This window comes from Podarcis bocagei, assembly GCF_964188305.1.
Source record: "Podarcis bocagei genome assembly, chromosome: 1".
NCBI classification, from domain to species: domain Eukaryota; kingdom Metazoa; phylum Chordata; class Lepidosauria; order Squamata; family Lacertidae; genus Podarcis; species Podarcis bocagei.
In genome coordinates this window covers 119912630-119931406 of record NC_138125.1, presented here as the reverse complement: position 1 = coordinate 119931406, position 18777 = coordinate 119912630, and the positions used below count along the sequence as shown (strand labels likewise).

The following is an 18777-nucleotide window of genomic DNA, read 5'->3' as shown; positions in this document are numbered from 1 at the left end:
TACTAATAATAATAGTTTTAAAAATGTAAAATTCCTCCCAAAGAGAGGACATGGGGGGCAGAACCTCAATTTCTTAAGTATTTTTAATGCTTTTTGAGGATTTAGGGGGGAAACTGCTCCCCTCCCCCCCCGCCTACGCCCATGCCCACAATATTACAGTGTTTATGCAGTTAATTCCTGATAAATTGGGTAACTCCACTTTTTCTAAGTTTTTGAAAATAACCAGACATATAGGTGTTGGAAGAAGTTATTGTTTTCTAGGGATACTGGCACCGTATTCCACCAAATGTTAAAAGTGTGGCACTTGCTGTTAACAACTTCATGGTGAGTGCCGACACCTCTTTTACTCACACACACAAAAAAAGCACTGCAAAAGAGCATATCAAGAGGGCAGAAGAGCAAAATTGCAAATTCTTCCATGTACAGCAGTGGAGAGCTGTCTCCCACGTGACTGGATGGAGTTCTCTCCCTCTCTGAAGGAAACCCTGGGTTCCACCCAGACGGAGAGAAAAACCCTCCCCACGAGCAACTGTACATGCAAGGATTCTTGCAGATGTTCTGCTTAATTCACAGAAGTCGCTGGGCGCACGCAATCCCGATCTGCGCATTGGGAATGCAGGGTGAATGCCACACACACTGTTATGTACTGAAGTTCTCACCCTGGGCCAGCAGGGGGATACTGTAGCTAGTTATGCAAATAAGGGATCGAAAGTGACGTCCAGTGAATGGATAGTTTTAGCAAAATTGTTACAGTTACGTGTACTGGAGCTCTATATAAGCAGGCTGACTGAACCCTTCAGTTCAGTTCTGTTATGCCTCTGAATAAAAAAGAGCTGTTTGAAGAATCGCTATGTCGTCTGATATGTTCACCCACAACTTAACACACACCATCGCATGAAGAATCCTGGAAACCGTTTCGCATGGCGGACGAAGGTGGCGGTGGTGGGGGAGGCGCTCCAGAAGCAGGCCTGTCAGGAGGAAGTGGAGGAGGAAGTGGTCCGCCTCTGTGTTTATCAAGCCCGCCTCTGGAAGGAAGCTGTGGGGTAGCTGGCAAAGCCCGTGAAGTGCTACCGTTTCTGCTTATTGGCGGCGGAGGTGGAGGAAGGGGTCCTGGATATGAAAGAACAAAGGAATAATAATAATAATAATAATAATAATAATAATAATAATAATAATAATACAGTGGTACCTTGGGTTACATATGCTTCAGGTTACATACGCTTCATGTTACAGACTCCGCTAACCCAGAAATATTACCTTGGGTTAAGAACTTTGCTTCAGGATGAGAACAGAAATCGTGCAAGGGCGGCGCAGTGGCAGCAGGAGGCCCCATTAGCTAAAGTGGTGCTTCAGGTTAAGAACAGTTTCAGGTTAAGAACAGACCTCCGGAACGAATTAAGTTCTTAACCCTAGGTACCACTGTAATAATTCATACCCAGCCCATCTGGCTGGGTTTCTCCAGCCACTCTGGGCGGCTCCCAACAGAACATTAAAAATGTGAAAAAATATCAAACATTAAAAACTTCCCTAAACAGGGCTGCCTTCAGATGTCTTCTAAAAGTCAGATAGTTGTTTATTTCCTTGACATCTGATGGGAGGGTGTTCCACAGGGCAGGTGCCATTCCCGAAAAGGCCCTCTGCCTGGTTCCCTGTGACCTCACTTCTTGCAGTGAGGGAACTGCCAGAAGACCCTCGGAGCTGGACCTCAGCATCTGGGCTGAACAATGGGGGTGGAGACGCTCCTTCAGGTATACTGGAAGCAATCAGCAGCGGCATTCCACCCCCACCCACCCCATTTCGAAACAGGGGCCCATTGCCCTTTCTTATTCTGAAAGGTATGACTCACACCATAGAACATACCAGAGACATACTCGAGAACATCCTACACATAAGGAACAAGAGGCCATTTATCTATAAGCATAGAGGAGGGTATTTGCTGTCTTTCTGTATTAGCTTTCTAACTTCTCGCTTGAAGCAAAGGTATCTTAACAGCAATTTGGAAGATCCATGGAAAATTCTCTAGCTACACAACACACAAAATTTCACACACCGCCGTGCTAAATTTTATACACTGCTATTACGCCCCCCTCTCACTTCACCCCAATGTTTGCATTACAGTGGTACCTCTGGTTGCGAACGGGAACCATTCTGGAGGCCCGTTCGCAACATGAAAAGAACCCAACCCGCGTCTGTGCACGTGTGGGTTGCGATTCGCCGCTTCTGCGCATGGCATCATTTTGCGCATCTGCGCATGGGGCGAACCCGGAAGTAACCCTTTCTGGCACTTCCGGGTCGCTGCAGGACATATCCTGAAAGAACGTAACATGTGGTATGACTGTATGTGTTATGGCATTCGTGTCGTCGGTGGAAGAACACAGGGAGCCTCACCTGATCTGCTGGGCGGGTCTCTGACAGGAGGTGGCGGCCTCTCTCCTGGTGGCGGAGGGAGAGGTCCAGAGCGACAGGAACCAGGCAGGCTCGGCGGAGAAGGACACGCTAGCGATATATTCCTCTGCGGAAGCCGCGGCATCTCATCGTTTCCGCCAGACGTCGGTGGAACCAGAGGCGGGCCTGGCCTGCTTGGAGGTGGTGGAGGAGGGAGCGGAGAGCCAAAGGATGGCCGAGGCGTGGAAGGAACCGGAGGCCTGTTGTTTTGAGGTGGAGGAGGCGGTGGCAAGGAAGCTTCCCGGTTGAGAGGTGGCCTGCTTCCTGCTGGGGGCGGCGGCGGCGGAGGCTTGTCTTCTGTCGGCCTGCCTGGGGCCGGAGGAAGAGGAGGCCTGTTTGCGAAAGGAGGAGGATGACCCCCTTGCGACGACTGGCGGAGGGACCCTCCGAATCGATTTCCGGGGAAAGGCGGAGGTGTGAGGCCTAAGCTGACTTGCCTGCTGGCTCCGGGCACAGGAGGGGGTCCTCGGTTGTACAGCGTTGATGGGACAGGTCTTGGAGTATTTGGCACGGGAGGAGCGCCCATATCGGCCCTGGAACCAGGGTCAGGTCTCGGTGGAGGCATTCGGCTCCTCTGTGGCTCTGGCACGGCAGTTCTTTGCCCGGGAGAAGGGCCTGCAAACCGTCCTGCACCACCTGGGGGTGAAAAGGGCTTTGCCGACGTTGCTTTTCCTCCCGGTGGGAACACTGGAGCCCTGCTTCCTGGAGAATCTGAGAATGGAAAGAAATCAGTTTGTCATACAGAACCGAAACCACACGGAAAAGGATGGATTTTGAGCCCCGTACGTATTGCCGCAATATATGCAAATATTTACTGCAAAGTGAACGGTAGCATCCAAGGAAGGCTTAAGGACTGCAGATCTCTTCAAAAAATTAAAAATCCAACAGAGGATGACCGCTGTCAGCGCGTATGCAAAGCATGCTCCATTTTCTTCATGCTGTTTGGTAAGCAATGTATCCTGGATGGTATATTCCCTACTTGACCGACAGCCCTGCAAAAATAGCTCTGGCTCAATGCAATTTACGTATATTTGGGGTGGCAGAAGGAATTTCTCTTCTGTCCGGTTACTTGCATTTGTCTAGAAGAGGCAGTCTCACAGAAAAACTCGGGCTTGTTAAGTGCCGTGAGATTAAGAGGAGAGCCATAAATAGCCTGTGACACAACAGATAATACCAGCTCTGAAAGACTGTGTTGTATCAAACACAGGCTGAAAGACCTCCTCATGCACTTTTAACCAGCACCGCTACATCCAAGCCTTATGGGAGACGCCTGCAATCAGGAAAGTACAAATCTGACCTGCCTCAGCCACTCCAGCTTGTTCTCTGACCCATGAATGCAACCATGAATCAAGGAAACTTTATTTCACAGTGCAGAATGCATACTGTTATTCCTTTTGGAAGCCTCTCTGCTCTGTAAGGTGACTTTTACAGCATCATTTTGCATTTTGAATTTAATTGTAAGCCATCCTGGGAAAACTCTCTTTTCCCCATGATGGGTGGTATAGCCATGTTTTAAATAAATATAATAAAAATATTGCTGCGCTAGATAAACCAGCCGTACAAACAGAGACAAAATGGATGTATTTAATGCCAGCATTGCCAAACACACATTCTCCCTTTCTGCCACAGACATGGGTTAATAGCATGTTACCAATAATATATGCTATTCATAATCTATCTAAGTCAGTCTATACTGGAGAAGCAATCGGTCTAGTGGCTTAAGTAATACTGAGGGAAGCAGAGTTCAAACCTCTGCTCGGTCATGCAACTTACTAGGTCAGGCATAGGCAAACTCCGGCCCTTCAGATGTTTGGGACTACAATTCCCATCTTCCCTAGCTAACAGAACCAGTGGTCAGGGATGATGGGAAATGTAGTCCCAAACATCTGGAGGGCTGGAGTTTGCCTATGCCTATACTAGGTGCATGGGCGTAGCTGGGGGGAGGCAGGGAGGGGCAGCTGCCCCCCATTAAGTAAATAAATAACAGCACTTAACTAACTGACCATCATGTTGCAGATGGCTCAGTTCTGCCCCCCCACAAAAATCTTGTCCCGCCAACAAAAATCCTGGCTACGCCCACGACTGGGTGACTCCAAATGTTTTGGGGAGGGAGGATTATTGGGTTGTTTTTGTTTTTGTTATGTACATTATTTTGTGTTTTTCTATTGTGATTTTATCTTGTGAACTGCCGTGAGAGCTGCAGGTATATGGTGGTATACCAATTTAATTAATAATAGCAAGTCAGCTGAATCAACCTTCCCAGAATTGCTATGAGATTAAAATAAGGTGCCCTCACACCTAAACCCCCAAGCTGCACGAATCAAGGGTAAGATGCAAATGTGATAAAGAATAAAATAAGCTAGAGCTGTAGGAGGGAGGGCAGAAAGAAGTATTTGCCTATGATACAGCTTTCAAGGTAGGGAGGCAGACCACCGAGTAGGCGAGGAGAAAAAGAAGATCTGTTTGTGGGTCTTGGCATAAAAGGCAGGTGCTTTGCAGTTTACTTGGCTGCTGTGTTCACACTGGAAAGTGATGCTGCACGCAATTTCCATACTTATTTGGAGGGAAGGGGAGAGAAGAACAGAAAAGGTGGCAGACTGGGACGAGTGGAAAAGGGGGTTCAGGGGGCAGTGAAGAGCGCCTGGATTTCAGGTGAGAAAAGGTTCTATGCATCTTGTAACAAGCAGCACTCATTCCTGAGAAGGCATTATCAAATGAAACCTCCATTCTGGCCTGATTGGCACCAAGAAAGCCAGTCAGTCAATAGCACTGCTGTTCCAGTGTGTGTGTGTGTGTGTGTGTGTGTGTGTGTGTGTGTGTGTGTGTAAGTGAGAGAGAGAGAGACAAAGCACCCAGGATGGATTTGTTATATTCATATTTGGCCTTTCCTCGCGTTGGGTAAGCAAGGATGCCAAGTGCAATATTCTGTGCGCCACTGAATGTATATCCCTGTTTGGCTTACCGTTATCCCTGTTTGCAGATCGGAGTTTGGGCATCCCTGCCTGGAACAGACCTCCTAAACCAGGTGGTCCTCCTCCACCATAGCTGCCTCCGCCACCACCACCACCACTGCTGCTGCTGCTGCTCGTGAAGCCACCTCCACCACTGGACCCTTTAGGTTCTGCAGAGACAGCATGGGAGGGGAGGGAGAGCATTTAAACACCATAATTATTATTATTACAGTGGTACCTCGGGTTACATACGCTTCAGGTTACATACGCTTCAGGTTACAGACTCCGCTAACCCAGAAATATTGCTTCAGGTTAAGAACTTTGCTTCAGGATGAGAACAGAAATCGTGCTCCAGCGGCAGCAGGAGGCCCCATTAGCTAAAGTGGTGCTTCAGGTTAAGAACAGTTTCAGGTTAAGAACGGACCTCTGGAATGAATTAAGTACTTAACCCGAGGTACCACTGTATTTTAAAAAAAATGTACTTACAAGTAATGACCAACTGACATGCACACGAAGGGAGGGCCTGCGATCAGGCATGTGTGCACCTTGTTGAACCAGGAAGTGACCCGTAAACGGGTGGTGCACAGCGTAACAGGGCGGGGCATCCCACCGACATGCGTGGGGGGGGCGGGAACGGAACCCCCACGTGAAATGGTTGATTGTTCTACCCATCCATACTACCCAATAACTTAGGGGTGATGCGCAATCAAGGTTACAACTGTAAAACAGATCAATACCTAAAATCTAAAGCAGAATAAAGATTGTGCAATTAAAACCCGGAGTAGTGACAGAGGGTTTTAAAAGATGCAAGGAACTTCAAAAACAAAACAAAACACTTTGTAAAAAGCCTGGGAGAATATAGAAAGGTCTTCACATCCTAACAGGATCTGTAGGTTATTGGTAGCTGCTTTAAATAAAACAGCGACTGATCATGCCCCAAGGAGCAGCTGGGGCTGATGGGAGTTGGAGTCCAACAACATCTGGAAGGCCAGTGGTTCCCCAGGCCTGGTCTAGGATAAGTCAAGGCCATTCAAGTTTTGGGCTGTGTACATAACAGAGTGGCACTGCACATGTGGATCACACGGAGCTGGTTTTTCTGCATGCACTTTTCTGCATACATGAGTGCTTTCAATTGAACTCTGAATATTTCCCATCCACACTACTGTGTGCTGTTTTCCATGCCCCCAAATTAGTACTTCCTCACCCACCCTGCATTCCAGAAACCTGAGGTCCATTGTGGGCATGCACACAGGTATTTATTTACCTGTACAATGTGGTTGTTTTCTTAAAAATGAAAATAAAAATTGAAACACATATTTTCCAATATACCAGACTTGCAAAAAACAGCAGGATGTTTGCATCTAGCCAACAGAGGCAGACAGTATGGTGATAGATGCCACCCCAGTAAAACCACTCCAGGCATAATCCTGCGCACACCTTGGTACACCCATTTGAAATATTAGGATGGATTTTTCGCCCTCACATTATCCATGGATCAGAAAAACCACCAGGGAATGAAGGGAAAGTGCAGACTACCATGTGGATGAGGACAATGTTATATAGACAACACAAGAAATATGCACACATGGGGTGCGTCAAATCCACTTTAAATTGCCAGGTGTACGCAGCCTTTACATGCATACATTCAGAACCACAGAGGAAAACCCTACGCATTTCACAGCTTCAAGACGTCTGGCTAGTGGTGTAGAAAGTATTCTGCACAGATAACCCACTGAAAGACACAGAAGTATGCTTACTTTCGAAGACTGGGGCACTCCTGTCATTGGTAACAGCCTTCTTAAGTTTCTTCCCTTTGGTAATATCGGAGAGAAGAGCATTTCGCCCTGCTTGCTCTGATCTGTTTAAGCTCGGCTTTTCTGTATTCGCCTGCAAAGGAATGATACTAATTATGAAGACGAACAAGGAAAGATGCATTTAAGTCCCAATGATGCATGGTGTAGGAATCACCTTTCTTTTACACCTCAGAGTCAATAGTTACCCAACTATTTTTTTGCAAATCAGATAGATAGCTGTTTGAATACCAAATCAGACCACCAGCAGTGCCGATTTTGGCTCTGCCGGTGCGTTTACACCATGCCAAACTCCCTCCTGGCCTGTCATCTCTCTCCCCCCCCCCCCAATATGAAACAGCCACCCACCTGTCGGGAAGATAGCAGAGCAGCGCTGCCCCAGCCCACCATTTCTGGTGTTCACAATATCACATGGTGGGCATATGTTATATGGTTTAAATACAAAATGTCTATATGGGGCAGAAGATACAAAACCAATTGTTTGCAACATTATCGTTTTTGTACTTCTTTCCACATGGATGACTCCTTAAATGTTTGTGCAATGACCTTTCCCAACTAGTTTCCCTTAATTGACAGCTGTATGTCAGTCTGGTTCAGAAAGAAAGGTAGGGCATGACTATTTAATTATTATCTTTTTAAGAAAAGCAGCCATTTTCCTTCAGGCACAGCATCCCTCCAGACCCAGTTGTGTTTCATTTTTTCTACCAACAGGAACTGGCCTTATACAGAGCCACACCAGTCGGTACAGCATAGAATCACAGAGCTGGAAGGGACTCCAAGGGTCAACAAGTCCACCCCCACTCTTAATCTCAGGGTTGTGGGTTCGAGTCCCACACTGGGTAAAATATTCCTGCATTGCAGGGGGTTGGACAAGATGGCCCTCATGGTCCCTTCCAACTCTGCAATGCTATGATTCATCTACTCTGATTGGCGGCTGCTCTCCAGGACAATAATAAATAATAATAAATAATAATTTTTTATTTATACCCCGCCCTTCCCGGTTCAAAAACCGGGCTCAGGGCGGCTAACAACAAATTTAAAACACTTAATTATAACAGCAGCATAAAATACAGTATAAAAACATGAATAACAATAAAATTCAAAAATCAACTTAGGGGAAATAAGCATTAGATAATCCCCAGGGCTAGCTGGCTGAATTGGTCCTACTTGGGCCAGCGAGGAGGCCAGGGGGGAATTAGCTGTGGGGTCTCAGAGCGGATGATCTTCATAAAAGGGGAGGGGGACGGAAGAGAAGGGAAATAAAAGATCAGGCTGAATTCAAATTAAAGGCCAGGTGGAATAGCTCTGTCTTACAGGCCCGACTGGAGGTTAAATCCTGAAGGGCCCTAGTCGTAGACAACGAGATCCTAGGGACTGAAAGCAGATGCTGTACGACCGAGCCACAAACCTTTCCCAAACATGGATGCTGTTCTGCATAGCACTGCTGATTCTGTGACAATTAGCTGGGACAGTCACTGTTGGACTTTACTTCCCCAACATAACATGTGAGAATGGCTCTGGCCCGATGTCAGAACCTGGCAAACGTGCAGGAAATGCCAAGGCATGCAGTAGGACTGATGTTACCTGTCACCACCCCTTTAATCCTGTATGAAACAGGTCAGCGTGTGCAGGGCAGGGGTGCACCCCTAAACATGTGTTAAACACCAAGAACCAGGGATAAGCTGGGACTTTCAGACATACATCTGTGGATGCAAAGTGTATAGCAGCCCTGAATGTCTGCTTCATGTGTGTTTTTTAAAAACTTGTTCATAATTAAGTCAGTATTTAAGTCAGTAAAGAAGAGACACTTTAAGTTTGCTGTCTTGGAAACAGACGCACAGTTCGTTTGCACAAAGAGAGTCATTTTCCAGATAGAGGCAAACACTTCCAATATCCAAACACAGGATTTCCTGGATATATTTCGAAGGGAATAAAACAGTTTCTTATAATGCTTTTTATTAAAAGCGCTTAAAGAATTCTGATCAAAGAGCCATTCCAATTTTACAGGCTCCATATTTAAAATCTGCCATGATTGCTATAAAGTTTTGAATTATCTTTTGTTAGCAGAAGCACACACATCTTTTTTTTTAAAAAAAAGTTTAATAGAAAAAGAAAATATTTTGTATGAGCAACATGAAACAGCTCAAATTTCTCCAGATGTTCCAGAAGTTGACTCACGCCTCTTCAGAATTCCACTAAATAAGCATGTTTTCCCCAAGTGTAAAATCACGTGCAACATTCCTGCACTAGATTCCTACTCCTTTTCCTAAATGTTGTGCACATCATAATAACTCCCGAGGATGCAGATTACAAGTAAGGAGTCAACCTATTAAAAATATTTTTAAAAATCAGTTCAATTCCTATTTGGATTCATCAGTTTTTAATTTTATGATTTATAGTTCAGGTTCAGACACCAAGGATGACTGAGGATTAGAACCCAGCTCTCCTGAGTCTTAGTCCAACTCTCTAACCACTACACCACACTGGCTAAGACCTTGGCTTCATTTTCATTGACCCATACAATAGATAGTGGTGGTTTATCCCCATACAAATTTTAAAATAAAAAAGCTGAGACTTACCAAGGGAAGTGTTGGAGGAGGGGGAGGAGCTGGAGGAGGAGGGACAGGCATGGTTTAAACCTAAAACGTTCTTCTATCACTGTGAAACCTGTCAAGGGGAAAAAAACACCATTTTGTAACTTCTCAGAAATGCTCTGCTGAGGGGCAGTCCCCTCCTTACACATTAGTAAATGCATAGATAATGACAAATCTCAGCCGCAACAACTGAAATAACAAAAACCTCAACGTTTTAGGCAACAGACATACCACCCTCTTGGGTGGTACACAGCTTTTTAAAGAGAAAAGGCCCTTCAGAATAATTAAAATCATGATGCTATTATAGCCTTGGACCTCACAAGAATGACTGAAAATCTGATATTTTGTCAAATCAAGCAAGCAGGTCGATAAGGAACGAGACAGAAGAACTTAAAAAGAGAATGGGGATTCTTCATCTCAGGGTTGTGGGTCCGAGCCTCACATTGGACAAGAGATTCCTGCATTTCAGGGGGTTGGGATAGATGACCCTCAGGGGTCCCTTGCAACACTACAATTCTGTCTCTCTGCCAAATGTATGGACCTGACAGGAGACTAAAATACATGGAAAAGACCACCTTAGAAAAGACCTCCTTAGAAGAAGGGTGGGATAGAAAACGAATAAATTAATGAATAAAAGAACGGGGGCTAAAAAGGGGAGGGGGGTATTGGTACTTAGCCTGCCAGAAGAGTGGCAGAAAGTGAGGAAAGAGCATTTGTGGAGAAATTCAACTCTCTTATTCAAAATATACATGGTTTAGTACTGCAACCTCAGAAGCAGAAAGCCAGGAAGAATAAATAAAACATGCTCTAGGTAACAGCAACCGTGATCGCTCATTACTTTGGGGTGCGGCAGGAGAGAAATTCAATGGGGGGGGGACTCAAATACTGTACCAATGTGTTTTTGCACTCAATTATTTTGGAAGGGTGGTACTGGAAACAACTGAATCACTTCTTCCCTGCTCCAACTAAAGATTTTGTGCTTCCTATAGTGCTCCACCCCCACTCTGTGTCCAGAGGAATTTTAAGATCCCAAGATACTTCTCTAGAAGTAAATGCCTGAGAAGGTATTTTTTATTGAGAGGTGGGGAGAGGACACAACATTACCTGCAGTCACTTCCAGCTAATATAATTTCATATTATCTGTCCCAATAGCTTTGCCATCCATTCTCCCTCACTCTCTCACCCAATGAAGAAAGAAAACAATTACAGAAACACTTTAAAGATTGACTACTACAAAACAATAGAAGAAGGGGAGGGGGGAAATCTGCTTTCAGGATTTAAAAAACACTTTTTCTAACTACAGCTTCAAAAGGTCAATGACAATAATAATCTAAAAATATATACTTAGGTCACGTAACCATCGGCCGAATTTCCGAACTACTCCAGAGTTGTGCACGTTGCAACGCTCATCACTGCAGCAAAACAGATGCTATTCTCCCTGTGAGCATTTTACACCTAAAGATCAGAATCTGTAGCACTAAAATTTGTTCAACTTCCTGTTCAAAAATGGTCAACAGGAAAATTAAGTTCTCACAGCAAACCACAATCATCCTGTTCAACAGCTTCTTCTTTTTCCACAGCTGCAGTGGCCTGTGGAGTTCTGTGTCATACAGCCAACCATTTCTTGCCTTAAAAATTAATTTTAAAAAACCTTAGCTATATTAGTTCTTTTCTCAGGCTTAACCATTTCAGTCAGAATGATAAGAGGCTTCTTATTTAATTGCCAGAAGCAAATCGGGGTTAGGATTTTTGTGTGAATTTTCAGCAAGACTGAACAACTTGATACGGAATGAAGATTACCCACCAACTAGAATAATAATAATAATAATAATAATAATAATAATAATAATAATAATAATATAATTTATTACTTATACCCTGCCCATCTGGCCGGGCCTCTCCCGCCACTCTGGGCGGCTCCCAACAGGATATTAAAAACACAATAAAATATCAAACATTAAAAACTTTCCTAAACAGGGCTGCCTTCAGATGTCTTCTAATAGTCAGATAGTTGTTTATTTCCTTGACATCTGATGGAGGACGTTCCACACGGCAGGTGCCACTACCGAGAAGGCCCTCTGCCTGGTTCCCTGTAACTTGGCTTCTCTCAGTGAGGGAACTGCCAGAAGGCCCTTGGAGCTGGACCTCAGTGTCCGGGCAGAACAATGGGGGTGAAGACGCTCCTTCAGGTATATTGTTTAAGGATTCATTTCGGGAGGGGGGAAAGTATTTTAAAGCTGAGGATGCATTGCCTCATCTCTAGGTTTTCAGAGATGAGCTTTCATGAACGGGATAAAAAATAGGTATTAAGATTATGACAAGAAAATTAGGCAGGCTCGTCTCACCAAAATCAGTAGATTGCTCTGTTTTTTTAAAAATTGGAGGGTTCCCATATGGGGCAGCTGCATATTCCTTCATTGGAGGGGGTTAGACTAGATGACACTCAGGTCCCTTCCAACTCTACAATTCTATAATTTTATGAATGTTACAAGGGTCTATGATGTTAAAAACTATTTTTGCTGATTAGAGAGCTTAGAGGTGGGGCAGGGAATCTGTGACCCTCAAATGTTGCCGGTCAACAATTCCCATCATCCTTGACCATTAATTATTATACTTCCCTTGAAGGAAAAGTATGATTAATTAATAAATGGGGAGGCCTGCTTTCTTTTATGCTTCCCTCATACTTAATAATTTAAAAACATTTCAGATACCTCAACTCCTAAATTATTAACATGCTCATAAATCCCCTTGCGTTATATATCAGTCGGTCTTTCACGTGGCGGCCTCTGTAGACTTAAGTCGACAGCATGTACCTAATCAGCCATTTTAAAGCAGCCATTCTAGAGACACTTAAAATGTAGATGGACCGCAGTAGCAGGCAGCTCTTGGAGGTTTTACTCATTTCCTGCACGATTAATCTCCAAGCAGAGAAAAAGAGGAAGACTAAATGGCAGCGTAGGATTAACAAAAACAAAAAAACCCATAAGGCTGATAGAACTTAGCCGGGGTGGGGTGGGGGGGCGTAGAGAGAGAAATTAAGTCAAAAGTTTAAGAGTGGGCATTTTCCTGCCCACTGTTTCTGCTCCCTGACACTAAAAAAAGCAGTCTAAAGTCTAGTTAAGTTGCTCTGTGTGTATGCATGTATATACAGAGAGAGATGGAAGAGGAAGGGAGTCAAGTGTTGAACAGATTCATCAACTCAAGTGAAGTAATGAAGAAGGAAGCCTGAGTCTATAAGCTATCCGTTCATAAAGGTAAAGGTAAAGGGACCCCTGACCATTAGGTACAGTCGTGACTGACTCTGGGGTTGCGGCACTCATCTCGCTTTATTGGCCAAGGGAGCCGGTGCACAGCTTCCGGGTCATGTGGCCAGCATGACGAAGCCGCTTCTGGCGAACCAGAGCAGCGCACGGAAACGCCGTTTACCTTCCTGCCGGAGCGGTACCTATTTATCTACTTGCACTTTGACGTGCTTTCGAACTGCTAGGTTGGCAGGAGCAGGGACCGAGCAACAAGAGCTCACCTCATCGCGGAGATTCGAACAGCCGAACTTCTGATCGGCAAGTCCTAGGCTCTGTGGTTTAACCCACAGCGCCACCCGCGTCCCTTCATATGTTGCCATGGATACAATGATATTTGGAATGACTTTATACAGAATATAGTAGGTTATTGAAGACTGGAGGAAAGACCCTCTTAAGTACATTAGGGGGGGTGGGCAGGGGAAGGACTAGACCATGTGAAAAATGAACATGAATTTTAGCTGCGGTTCATTCATTTTCAGCTTTGTATTCTTGTCACAAAAAAGCGCACCTAGAAATTTTGTAGTTGTGCCTATAACCTAGGTTTAAGCTGCCATTTAGCTCCTAGCTTTCACATCTCAGTTTCTAACACTGGTTCCACTGTCTAACAGCTCTTACTGTCAGAAAGTTATTCCTGATGTCTAGTTGGAATCTGCTTTCTTGTTATGTTTTCTCCTTTCAGTATTATGTTTTCTGGTAGTTCCTTTACGTTTTTCTCCAATGCTAGTTACTGTGAGATTTTACTTTCTTGGGCTCCATGATCACTGTAGATGGTGACAGCAGTCACGAAATTAAAAGATGCATGCTTCTTGGGAGAAAAGCAATGACAACCCTAGACAGCATCTTAAAAAGCAGAGACATCACCTTGCCGACAAAGGTCCGTATAGTTAAAGCTATGGTTTTCCCAGTAGTGATGTATGGAAGTGAGAGCTGGACCATAAAGAAGGCTGATCACTGAAGAATTGATGCTTTTGAATTATGGTGCTGGAGGAGACTATTGAGAGTCCCATGGACTGCAAAAAGATCAAACCTATCCATTCTGAGCCCTGAGTGCTCACTGGAAGGACAGATCCTGAAGCTGAGGCTCCAGTACTTTGGCCACCTCATGAGAAGAGAAGACTCCCTGGAAAAGACCCTGATGTTGGGAAAGATTGAGGGCACAAGGAGAAGGGGACTACAGAGGACGAGATGGCTGGACAGTGTTCTCGAAGCTACTAACATGAGTTTGACCAAACTGCAGGAGGAAGTGGAAAACAGGAGTGCCTGGCGCGCTCTGGTCCATGGGGTCACGAAGAGTTGGAAACGACTAAACAACAACAACAAGTTTCTGTAGGTGAACTTTCCTAACACAACAGTTTGCTTTCATAGAATGCAAATTCCTTGCTACCCTTGGCCATGATTCTCACGACACCCTTCTCAAGCACAATTGGCTGGCTTGGATTTGCCATTGCACTGTGAGCAGCTCCCATCAGCTCCAGCCAGCATGGCCAATGGCAAAGGAGGATGGGAGTTGTAGTCCAGTCACACCCCTGGAGGGCCATATGGTCCCCATCTTTGGCCCGCGAGGCCCCTTTCTAAGCTCTCGCATGCCTGTGCAAATGGTGAGCTCGACGAGTCTACTGAAGTTTAACGCAGTGAAAAAATGGCATTTGTCGGGCTGTTAAAGGACGAGGAGGCACATGCCGAGTGCTGGTAAACAAAGTAACTACCCATTTGCATGCACAATTAAAAGTTCCAGCAGATATGATGGCAGGGCAATAGCCTTAAAAGTAGATCCTGCTCTTTATTGCCGTCAGGAGTACACTTTGCTCTTCTGCAAGACGGGCTCTTGCTGCTTAAACAGGTGAACCAAAACAGTCCAACAATCTCCCCAGATACATTCCAACGGAGACCTCATATTGAGGGCATCGGCTGAAATAGAAGTAACTACGTCATGTGCACTGCAACTATACCTCTGTAGATCTAAGGGAACAACAATGGCCCCAGGCCCCAGTAATCAACACCATTAATTAATTAATTAATTAATTAGTCACCTAATTAATCTGACTGGGTCACCACAACCACTATGGGTGGCTTCCAAACAAATTAAAAGACAGTATGACACCAAATATCATTTCCTTACTTGTTCTCTCTTTCTATTGAGCCTGAACTAGAGCTGGGTAATAATAATAATAATAATAATAATAATAATAATAATAATAATAATAATAATAATATATTTATACCCTGCCCATCTGGGCAGCTCCCCACAGAATATTAAAAACATGATAAAACATCAAACATACAAAACTTCCCTAAACAGGGCCGTCTTCAGATGCCGTCTAAAAGTCAGATAGTTGTTTATTTCCTTGACATCTCGTGGGAGGGTGTTCCACAGGGTGGACGCCACTACCGAAAAGGCCCGCTGACTGGTTCCCTGTAGCTTCACTTCTTGCAGTGAGGGAACCGCCAGAAGGCCCTTGGAGCTGGACCTCAATGTCCGGGCTGAAAGATGGGGGTGGAGATGGTCTCCCCCCATCCCATTGTGGCCTTCGCACACTGCACAAGCACCAGTTTTCCTGTCAACATTTCCAAATAAAATGGCAGCAGTACTCCCAGGAAGTCTAAATCAGTGTCTAAATAATTCTGCCCTGCGGTGTTCAACGGCATAAGCTTACAGGTGTTGTTAACAATGGCTTTCTGCAAACATACAGCTGATTTCAATGGTCTTCAGCAATGCCAGGGTTCCCGCCCCCCACATGCTGGCCCCTATCTAGCACGGCATGGTGAGAAACTGCTTGCAGCAGCCAGAGGTTGCATACGTGGTGACACAGTTCCCCTCTGCCTTGCAAGGCGGATGCTTCATGGCTTCACTGTGAAGGGGCTACATCAGAAGTGGGGAACCTGTGTATCACCCTTCAGGTGTTGCTAGATGACAACTCTAACCATCCCTGACCATCAGCTGTACTGGATTGTGCTGTCTGGCACTGAAGGCAAACAACACCAGGAGGGCCACAGGTTACTTAAAAGGTAAAGGGACCCCTGACCATTAGGTCCAGTCGTGACCAACACTGGGGTTGCGGCGCTCATCTCGCTTTACTGGCCGAGGGAGTGGGCGTACAGCTTCCGGGTCATGTGGCCAGCATGACTAAGCCGCTTCTGGTGAACCAGAGCAGCGCACGGAAACGCCGTTTACCTTCCCGCCGGAGCGGTACCTATTTATCTACTTGCACTTTGACGTGCTTTCGAACTGCTAGGTTGGCAGGAGCAGGGACTGAGCAACGGGAGCTCACCCCGTCGTGGGGATTCGAACCGCCGACCTTCTGATCGGCAAGTCCTAGGCTCTGTGGTTTAACCCACAGTGGCACCCACTTGGTTACTCCCAATTACAGTGGTACCTCGGGTTACATACGCTTCAGGTTACATCCGCTTCAGGTTACAGACTCGGCTAACCCAGAAATAGTACCTCGGGTTAAGAACTTTGCTTCAGGATGAGAACAGAAATCGTGCTCCGGCGGCGCGGCGGCAGCAGGAGGCCCCATTAGCTAAAGTGGTGCTTCAGGTTAAGAACAGTTTCAGGTTAAGAACGGACCTCTGGAACGAATTAAGTACATAACCCGAGGTACAGTGGTGCCCCGCAAGACAAATGCCTCGCAAGACGGAAAACCCGCTAGACGAAAGGGTTTTCCGTTTTGGAGGTGCTTCGCAAAACGAATTTCCTATGGGCTTGCTTCGCAAGACGAAAATGTCTTGTGGGTTCCTGCGGGGGTTTTTTCCTCCCCCCCTTTCCCAAGCCGCTAAGCCGCTTATCAGCTGATCCTAAGCCGCTAAGCCGCTTAACAGCTGATCCGCTAAGCCGCTTATCAGCTGATCCGCTAAGCCGCTTAACAGCTGATCCGCTAAGCCGCTAAATCGCTTATCAGCTGATCCGCTAAGCCGCTAAGCCGCTAATGGGCTTGCTTCGCAAGACGAAAAAACCGCAAGACGAAGAGACTCGCGGAACGGATTCTTTTCGTCTTGCGAGGCACCACTGTACCACTGTACATTCAACAGGAGGCCTGTGACTGCACAAGCCATCTCCACAAATCTGCATGACATCTGCAGGTGCAAGTTGTTTTACCTGTATCTCAGTAGGGTTGAGCGCACATCTTTGTGCATGGAGGGCAACTCTGCTCTTTCAGCTGCTCACCCTCCACCACGTAGCAGACTCTTCTGCACATATACCCAGGAGAAAGGAGGCTTTTTTCTGCACACCTAAGGCAATTGACAGGAAACAGGGCAGGGCTCTCTCTGCAGCTGCCCGACGCTGCACCTAGCAACTCCCATGCCAGCCATGGGGAGGTGGGAGTTCCATCACAAGGACTCCTCTTTCAGGGTGCCTCATTGGACAGGGCTGAAACTGTGACAACCTTATTTGTTATGCCTGCCAGCACATTGAGGTAGCAACTAACACGCAAACCTTGCAATGGCGGTTGTTGAGAAAAGAAATGGCAATAGCTGGGCTTCAGATACAGAAGTGGCTGCATGGCAAAAGGAACTGCAAAAAAACCCCCAGCACTGCATGTCAAAAAGAGGTACGTTAAAAAAGGTGAAAGAGTCGTGCTACAAAGGATCTAGGCCCGGTGGTCAGCAAACTTTTTCAGCAGGGGGCTGGTCCACTGTCCCTCAGACCTTGTGAGGGGCCGGACTATGAATGAATGAATTCCTATGCCCCACAAATAACCCAGAGATGCGTTTTAAATAAAAGCACACATCCTACTAATGTAAAAACACCAGGCAGGCCCCACAAATAACCCAGAGATGCATTTTAAATAAAAGGACACATTCTACTCATATAAAAACATGCTGATTCCCGGACCGTCCACGGGCCAGATTTAAAAGGCGATTGGGCCTGATGTTCAGCTGCAATCTCCTTTCTTGTAAAATGGACCATTGGTTTGGGGCCTACCCTCCGGAGCAGGAGAAAACAAGCTTGTTCCATCTTCCATGTGACAGCCCTTTCGATATTTTAAAATGGCTATCACATCTCCTCTCAGTAGCACCTTAGAGACCAACTAAGTTTGTTATTGGTATGAGCTTTCGTGTGCATGCACACTTCTTCAGATACCTGCACTGCACACGAAAGCTCATACCAATAACAAACTTAGTTGGTCTCTAAGGTGCTACTGGAAGGAATTTTTTTATTTTTTGTTTCGACTATGGCAGGTAGGCAGACCAACATGGCTACCTACCTGTAACTATATCTCCTCTCAGTCCTCTCTCTACTAGACTAAATATACCCAATTCCCTCAACTGTTCCTCATAAGGATTGGTTTCCAGATCCTTGATAATCTTAGTTGCCCTCCTCTGCACACATGTCATCTTATTAATATCTTTAAATTGTGGTGCCCAGAACCGGACACAGTACTCCAAGTATGGCCTGACCAAGGCAGAATACAGTGGGACTATTACCGGTACTTCCCTTGGCCCGGACACTATACTTCTATTGATGCAGCCAAGAATAGCATTTGCTTTCTTTGCTGCTGCACCATTCTTGCTTGTTAAGCTTGTTAAGACTCCTAGATCCTTTTCACATGTACTACTGGCAATCCCGATGTTCCCCACCTTATAGTTGTGCAGCTGGTTCTTGCTGGCTAAGTGAAGAACCTTACATTTGTCCCTACTGAAATTCATTTTGTTTGTTCGGGACTTAAGGTCA

At 45.7% G+C, this 18777-nt stretch overlaps 1 protein-coding gene across 5 annotated transcripts in view; it reads right to left on the bottom strand.

Moving 5' to 3' along the window:
* WIPF1 (WAS/WASL interacting protein family member 1) overlaps window positions 1–18777 on the bottom strand; it is a 55466-nt gene that overhangs the window by 4112 nt on the left and 32577 nt on the right. For 4 of the 5 annotated variants that reach the window (XM_081180723.1, XM_081180724.1, XM_081180727.1 and 1 more), the window contains exons 2-6: window positions 9787–9874; window positions 7154–7283; window positions 5408–5566; window positions 2389–3156; window positions 889–1110 (exon numbers count right to left, since the gene is read on the bottom strand). In XM_081180723.1, coding sequence (XP_081036849.1) covers window positions 889–1110; window positions 2389–3156; window positions 5408–5566; window positions 7154–7283; window positions 9787–9837 — 1330 coding nt within the window. In that variant the 5' untranslated portion in view covers window positions 9838–9874. Of the gene's footprint in view, window positions 1–888; window positions 1111–2388; window positions 3157–5407; window positions 5567–7153; window positions 7284–9786; window positions 9875–11145; window positions 11273–18777 lie in introns of those variants that run through there. The other variant, XM_081180725.1, reaches the window with a different exon arrangement.